This window comes from Mustela nivalis (assembly GCF_964662115.1).
Source record: "Mustela nivalis genome assembly, chromosome: 13".
NCBI lineage: Eukaryota > Metazoa > Chordata > Mammalia > Carnivora > Mustelidae > Mustela > Mustela nivalis.
Genome location: NC_139032.1, coordinates 31,011,785 through 31,020,306, shown reverse-complemented (window position 1 = coordinate 31,020,306; position 8,522 = coordinate 31,011,785). Strand labels below are relative to the sequence as shown.

The 8,522-nt window shown below is 37.5% G+C and overlaps 1 protein-coding gene across 4 annotated transcripts in view; it reads left to right on the top strand.

The window, feature by feature from the left end:
• The first annotated feature begins 914 nt into the window (after positions 1–914).
• Positions 915–8,522, top strand: part of ZNF782 (zinc finger protein 782) — a 44,360-nt gene continuing 36,752 nt past the window's right edge. Inside the window, exons 1-3 of one of the 4 annotated variants that reach the window (XM_082696718.1) lie at positions 915–1,079; positions 2,368–2,423; positions 6,390–6,516. In XM_082696718.1, the coding sequence (XP_082552844.1) occupies positions 1,067–1,079; positions 2,368–2,423; positions 6,390–6,516 (196 nt within the window). In that variant the 5' untranslated portion in view covers positions 915–1,066. Of the gene's footprint in view, positions 1,080–2,367; positions 2,424–6,364; positions 6,517–8,522 lie in introns of all 4 variants that reach the window. The other 3 variants (XM_082696719.1, XM_082696721.1, XM_082696720.1) reach the window with 3 other exon arrangements.

Below are 8,522 nucleotides of genomic sequence, written 5' to 3'. Positions count from 1 at the left end.
CTTAAGGGGACCCTGACTATTAGGTCCCCCAAACAACTTAGATCATAACGTCCATGAGGATAGGGAATTTAATCTTTTATCTGAGGTTGCTATCCCACCATCTAGAATGTCTCTTGCACCACAGGTTTTCAATAAATGTTTATTAAATGAACATATGTAGTGACTACTTTCCCTCCATTACTAATCTTTATGTTAAAGTCAATCATTAATGATTTAATATAGTTTGAACAACATTTTTGTGCTTTTATTTGTAATTCCTTAAGGAATGATGAAGAATTATGTCAGCAAAAAACCAGCAAACTTGTTATGTACATGGAAGTCCGAGATAACAAAAAATTTGTTGAAAGAGAGAATTCATCATACATCCTACATACATCTACACCTGCAGCATCTGTCTTGACCCCCAGTAGAAGCTCCACACTGGGCTACAAGGGCACCAAGTCAGAGTTCACAGGTCCGGTGGCTGTAAAGGGACAAGGTAGAAGTCCCGGGTTGAAAAACTGTAAAGATTATAATTTTACAGCGTTATCATTTCAATCTTAAACACCTCGTCGTCATGCCTTTTTTTTTTTTTAACAAAATCATTTTTCCTACATAACTTCGAGGGTTTTTTTTTTTTCACACTTCACCTAAGTAACCGTAATTTTAATATTTTCAATATCCGAACCATATTCAAGTTTTTTCATTGCCTCCAAATAACCTGAGGGGGGAAATGTTATTTCAATAGGGATTCAGTAGAGGAGCACCCTTTACATTTGGTAGAATTCACATTTCACCCTTAATCTCTTCGGGCTCTGACAGAACCTGAGTTAGAGAATTTTAAGAACAGCAGTCTCTAATTTTCTAAAAAGAGGAAATGCCAAAAAAGAGTGACTTTAACAGTGGCCGCGGAGGTCTATGGGAAATGTAGTCCTGACTTCTTGGCTTCCCCGCATGGCACTCTGGGAAGGGAATTCGGGGCTCCTTCCGCGCAAGGGCAGCCGTAGCTCCGCCTCCTCATTCGTCTAATCTTGGACTGCAGGAAAGCGCTTTGAGACAACCCCCGGGTCTACTCGGAAAGTAAAGGATGAGAGCATGCGGTGAGAGTGCAGGGAGCTCTCTATGGGAGGGGCGCCCTTGTGTCTAGGAGCAAGAAGTCTTTGGGATACCCCTGGTAGATGCCTCGACCAGCCCTCTATCAACATTAGGCCGGTGGGAGTGTTGGGGGATGTAGGGGGAGATCCCCGGCCCTCCGGCTCCGGTCGCGCAAGTGGGTCTGAGCCCAGTCTTGAGTAGGGGCTCCGTACGGTCCTGGATGTGTAGGGACAGTGTGGTTGGGCACGCCTGCAGCCCGACTTAGTGTCGGTGCGAGGCAAAGTGCGTCTGTAACGCTGATGGTGACCCTGAGTGCGGTGAGAGCCGGAGCACGGGAGCCAAAAAGGCCCGGGTAAATTTCCAGCAGAGGCGATAGAAGGAACCTGGGTAAGATTCGGGTTTCTCATCTCAAAATTGTATTAATACGACTGTTCTAGGGAGTTGTTTTGAAACTTGGATCTAAGTCATCACTTTTAAAGTATTTAGACAAGTACCGGGCACTACGCACTGCGTAAATGACAACTGCTTTGGACGGTTTATCATAACCTCACAACTACTTAAAATAAACAAACGGACAAAAATTAGAAAGCAACCCAGGCTCAGCTTGGTGAAACGATGTGCCCATGCCCATGTCACAAGCTAGCAGTGAGGGAGTTTGGATTCAAGGGCAGGTGTGCTTTACTTCCAGTCTTAAGCATTGTCTATATATCAAACCTGCCTGATACCAGCATCGCAGCGTTCATAACACTAAGCAAAGTGGCCTGTCCCCAAATCCCCAAGGATATAAGGGAAGGTGAATGTAGATGAACTTTGATCATATGTCAGATATATTCTGGTATTTTTAGTGTCTCTTCAGGTCCCTTCGGTCAGAAAGAGGTTCCTAGCCTGTTCAGTATTTTCAGGCTGTCCTTTAAGTCTGATATTATAATGAATTCCAGGACTCTTGGTTTTGCCCCTAAAATGAGTTCTTAGGTCCCAATTATGTTGTCTCATCCTTTGGTGTACGCTGATTCAACTAATCTGTTGCTTTGTGTTAGTCACAAGGAAACATGCATTATTATTAAATCAATCAAGCAAATTTTATGTTCGCTCAGTAAAAAATTGCAGAATTAAGCCCACAGTAATTTCAGAGTCACACAAAGACAAGTGGTACATGATCTTTCTCATACCTTTTCAAGGTCCAGAGGGTCCCAGGCCTATGGGGAGGATGATCCTCCAACTGGGTTGCTGAGATGTGGGGCGGTGTAAAACAGTCTAGATCTCGTGACCTCTATCTTCTTTCTGTCCCCTCAGCTGAACCACAGTTCTCTACACTCTCCCAAGATCCACAGAAAATGAACACACCTCAGGTGAGCTTTTCATTTATTCCCTACTTAGTATTGTAATGGATTTTTGAGGTTTAGACAGATCCATGTATTAAATGAAAAAGGAGATCTAGAAATATGTCTTGAACCAAAATATACGCTGTTTGACTATCAGCTGTGATGTTTTCTTTCAGCTTTTGGTAGGTAACCTTTGTTAGAGTAGGGTTACCTTCCATCCATGTACCAGGTTGCTAAGATTTCATGTTAGTCATGAATATGCATTGAATTATCTATTGTCTCTTCTGTATGGATTGGAATAAAACTAAAGCTTATTTCCTTTCATCTGTGAGTACTGTAAACAGTATAACATATTTTCTATATTAACTTAAATTCCTGTATGGAGCTTAGTTGCTAAAAGTGTGGTAAGTTGCTTCTTACATATTTTCCTCGGGCCTTTTGCTAATACTGTATTCAGGGTTTATGTTTCTGTATCCACAAGTTGGATTAGACTATAGTTTTTTGTTTTTCTGTCCAATTATGGTATCATGGTCATAGTCTTATGAAAGTAAATGGAGAACTTTTCTGCTCCTTTTCTTTTCTAGCAATTTAGATGAGAAAGTTGTACTACATGAGAGTTTTTGTGAAATTTGTACATACAGATTTAGACCTTTAGAAGACTTTAGCATAAAGACTCTCTGGTGTTGACTTATCAGGCATAAGTCTATATGTCATTTGTATTTTTTTCTTTTATTTTCAGATTTATTTATTTGAGAGAGAGAGAAAACTTGGGGGAGGGGCACAAAGAGAGGGGGACAAAGAATCTCAAGAGGAGTACTTGCTCAGCACAGAGCCCAACACAGGGCTCGATCTCATGACACTGAGGTCATAACCAAAGCTGAAATCAGGAGTCGGATGCTTAACTGACTGAGCCACCCAAGCACCCCTGTGTTTTTTCTTAATACAATTTTTGATACTACATTTTCATAGAAAATTGTTCATTTTATTTACATTTTTAATGTATTTTCATGAGCTTGTTGATAGCATTCTATTAGTTTCAAAGTCTTTATCTATTATATCAGTAATCCCTTTTTTCAATCAGCTTTTAAATTTTATTTTAGCCTAAAGGCTGCTAATCAGAAAAGGACAAAATATGTTCTACTTGGCCCAGTCTGAAACCCGGAATTTCAGGGTCTGAGATTCTAAATATTCTATTTAGACAGTGAACTCTAAATATTGGGAATTGAGGGACATATACTGGTCCTATTTGTGCTCTCTACCTTTGCCTACCTACCTGTCAGCACCATTTGTTGACAAAAATATACTTCGTCCATTGAATAGTGTTGGCATCTCTGTGGGAAACCAATCCACAATGCATGTAGGGTCTCTTTCTATTCTCTGTTCACCTCTGATGATCAGTGTAATCCATTTGCTAATAACAGACTATCCTGATGAGTGTCTCTTTACAGTAACTCTTGAAGTCAGATAATATAAGTCTTCCAACTTTCTTCTTTTTTAAAATTATTTTGGATAGTCTAGGTCCTTCGCTTCTTTATAGAAAGTTTTAAAAATCTTGTCTGTCTCAAAGACACTTGCTGAGATTTTGATTTTGAGAGAGTGCACACGAACAAGGGTGAGGGGTAAAGGGGTAGAGGGGTAGAGGGAGAGGGAAAAGCAGGCTTCCCATTGAACAGGGAACCAGCTGTGGGCTCGATCCCAGAGTCCTGGGATCATGACCTAAACCAAAGGCAGATACAACCAACTGAGCCACCGACATACCCCAAGGCAGTTGACTTTTATGTCAAATCTAGGAGTTTTTTCATTAATGTTCCTGGATTTTCAGTCATAATTGGGCATTTCCCACTCTAATGTAAAATAATTGTTCTGTGTAGCCTTCTGGAATTTTATTTTATTTTTTACAGTAGATCCTGAATACATTTTGATATTTATCCTACTCGGTGGTACAAGATAGTAGTCTTTTCCCAGATGGACAACTAGTTACCCTGTGATATTTTAGTGTCCAGACTTTTCCTCATGCATTTGAATGATGTCACTTGTATTCAGATAGGAAATTTACTCTGCTAATCATTCTTCCTATTACACACTTGGTTCTAGGTCCTGTTCAGTTTTAAGTTTGGATGTCTTTTTAGGTTCTCATCACTTCCCTGCTCGGGCCCACGTCTGTGTTTATATTAAGTTGTGGCCAACATTATCCTGTTTTGCTTATCTAATACTTTCCTACCCTCTATCTTCCAGAATTTGTTCAAATTTTGGGGGTTTCTGCTGGGTCATTTCTCTCTATTCCTCTTTTGTCATACTTTTATATACTTGCTTCGTATTTCCCTGTTTTTAAAGGCAGAGAGGTAAATGTGTATGCTCAGTCTATTCCCTTGAACTAGATGAATCATGCTTTTAATTCTTTTTTCTTTTAATTTCCATTACTCTAATATTTCCAGTTTTTCTTTTTAACATTTCAGAATTCTTTCTCAGCCTTCATGGCTTTTCTTTTTCTACCTGCCTCTTAAATTTTGCTATTTCCTTGAATTCTCTACTTAGTCTTTTTTGCTCCTGTTATTCTGTCCTTTTTGAGTCATCTCTTTTTTCCAATGACTTCAGTTAGCCATCTTAATGACTGCTATCTCCTAATTCCTTATTTTCATTTTAGACCTCTGTCTGTTCCAAAATCATGCAACCAACAATGAAATAAATAATTCCCCCTATATTTTCAATAGGTATTTTGAGTGCAAACGAAGAACATCTGTCTCACAATGACCCAATCTATTTAATTCTTCCAGTCTCTGCAAATGGTATCCATATTTACCCAGTTGTTTGTGCAGCATCTCTGTAGATAGGTGCACAGGAAAATAATGAGCAGATTTTTGTTTTCTGTAAGGATTAATTTCCCATTCTTCATCTTTGCTTTAATGTAAGTCATCTTTTAAATTAGTTATTTTGTTTTGCTGCTTAAGACATTATCCACCTTTCATATAGAGCAATGGTTCCTAACTGGAGGTGATTTGCACCCCAGGAGATGTTTGGCAGTGTTTGCAGATATTTTTGATTGTCAGAACTGGGATGTTGATGACATCTAATCAGTAGAAGACAGAGATATTGATAAATACACTAAAATACACAGGACAGTCTTCCACAAAAATAGCATTATCTGGTCCACAGTGTCAGTAGTGCCAAGATGAAGAAATCCTGTTTTTTTTTTTTTAATTGTTATTTTAGCCACCATGAAATACATCATTAGTTTGGTTTTTTTGATTTTTAAACTTTATTTTTTCAGTGTTCCAAGTTTCATTGTTTATACATCACACACCGTGCTCCATGCATTACGTGCCCTCCTTAATTCCCACCACCAGGCTTACCCAACCTCCTATCCCTCCTCCTCCAAAATCCTCAGTTTGTTTCTCAGAGTCCACAGTCTCTCATGGTTTACATTGTTAGTTTTTGATGCAGTGTTCTAAGAGTCATCGTTTATATACAATACCCAGTGTATTGCCTAAATACATATTGTACATAAACAAAGAAATCCTATTCTAAAGCATTGCTCCTGAAATATGAATCTGGTGGTGTGTAAATACTTCCCCAGTCTCACATGTATTCTCTTCATTAGTTCTCTATTACCCCAGCAGAGATCTCCAGACTGGTATGTGTAGACTCTACCAGGTGCTCAGCATAATCTGTTGGTGTATGGGAAATGCAGACAGGAATCCTATTTATAATAATTTTACCTTAAAAAATAAGTCACTAGTTTTCTCATGATATTAAGTGGCAATATATGTATATAAATTAAAAATAAATATAAATAAATCAGAGCATGAGAATTTTTTTTAACTTATCATGAGTATATCCCTGAAATATAAGACAGAGTTGAGCCATGATTGTCATCCTTTATAACATTTTGTTTTAAACTCTAAACAGTAAAAACAGTAAGACTTAGTTTCCAAAAATTTTTTTTCCATGTGCCTGATTCTGGCCCTCAGATTGATCAGAAATGTGCTGTTGCAGGCAACAGTGTCATTCAAGGATGTGACTGTGGAGTTTACACAGGAGGAGTGGCGACAGATGGACTCTGCTCAGAGGACCCTGTACAGAGATGTGATGCTGGAGAACTATAGCCACCTCGTCTCAGTGGGTGAGCAGACCTTACCACCCTTTGACTGCATGTTCTAGTTTTCTTTTTTCTTTTTAAAATGTCAGTCACTCTTGTTGAGGTGTGTTTAACAGAAAATAAAACTCGGGACTTTTCAGTGTTTAAGTCAGTGAGTTTTGGAAAATTATATAGTAGATTTTTATCATCAAACTCATAATTTGGAATGTTTCCATCACCCCTAAAAGATTCTTGTACCCCTTTGCAGTGAGTCCCCTGCGCCCATCCCTAACTCTCTTATCTCACTTAACACACTTTCTAATGCAAGCACTTTGCCTCTTCTCAGATTTTGTATAAATAGAATCATAAAGTATATACTCTCTATTGTCTGGCTTCTTTCACTTAGCATAAATGCTTTTGAGCCTCATGGATGTGTGTGTCTTCCTTTCAGTTGATAGATCCAGGGTCTTTCTTCCAGTCTGGGGCTATTATGAATAAAGCTGCTATGAACATTTATACAAGTCTTTGTATCAACATGTTTTAATTTCCCTTGTGTAAATACGTAGGAGTGGGTTAGCTGGGTCTTCTACTAAGTTTATATGTAACTTTGTAAGAAACTGCCAAATGTTTCCAAGTTGGCTCTACTGTTTTTCATGCCCATGAGCAATGTCTGAGGGTTCTCAATGCTCTTTGGTTACCAACATTTGGTTTGGTAATTCTTACTATTTTTAACCATTCTACTTAAGATCTAGTTATATCTTACAGTGTTTTAATTTGTATTTCCCTGATGATTAACTATATGGAACCTCTTTTTATGTGCTTGCTTTTTTTTTTTTTGCTTTTTAACCAATAATAATCTCCTTTATTGGAGGGATCACATTTTCAGTTCCATTTTTTTAGTTTAGTTTTTTGGGCTTTTTCATCTCAGAAGTTCAGACTTCTGTCTAATACATGTTTTACAAACTTTTTCACTCTATCTTTGTCTCACCTTTTTAAGAAGAAAATGTTTTCCAGTTATTACTATTTTATACAAACTTTTGAAGAAGCTTTTTAATGATGATAATTGGCACAATTTTATTCTTCAAAAATTTCCCCTAGTGCTTATATCTTACATAACTGTAATATAGCAATGCTAGTAAATAGGCATTGGTACAGTGTGTATAAATAGCTCTATGTCATTTTATCTCATGTGGAGATTTGTGTAAACACCACAACAATCAAGATATAGAACTGTCTTATGCTACCTATTTATAATCATACCCATCTCCTCTCCTACACTATCCCTAATCTCTACCAACTACTAATCCACTCTTCATCTGAATACTAGGTTAGTATTAGTTAGTACTAGATTAGTATTTCACTATATGAATATAACATTTATTTAGCCATTCATCTGTTAGAAGACATTTTATTATAAATAAAGCTGCTGTGAACATTCATGTTCAAGTTTTTGTGTGAACATAAATTATTATTCTCTGGAATAAACGCCTAGGAGTATGATTGGGGTTATATGGTAAGTATATTTCGCTCTTTAAAAACTGCCAAACTATTTTTCAGAATGGCTGCACCATTTTGCATTTCCACCAGCAATATATGAGAAATCTAGTTACTCCCCATTTTTCCTAGTATTTGGTGTGATAACTATTTTTTTAAATAGTGGTTGTAATGGGTATATAGTATAGCTCAACATGGTCTTAATTTGCATCTCCTTGATGGCTAAGGATGTCAAATATTTCTAATACTCCTATGCCATCTATGTATCCTTAGGAAAGTGTCTGTTTATGGCTTATATGCATTTTTTCCATCTTGCTATATAATGACAAAAATTATATATTTTAGCTGTACAACTTGATATTTTGATATATGTATACACATTCTGAGTCAGTTGCCACAATCAAGCTAAATAACATATCCATGACCTGGCCTAGTTACCTTTGTTTTCTTGGCGGTGAGAACACTTAAAATCTGCCATCTTGGCAAATTTCTAGTAAACAATACAGTATTTTTAACTATCCTCAGATTGCTGTATGTATAGATCTTCATAACTTACT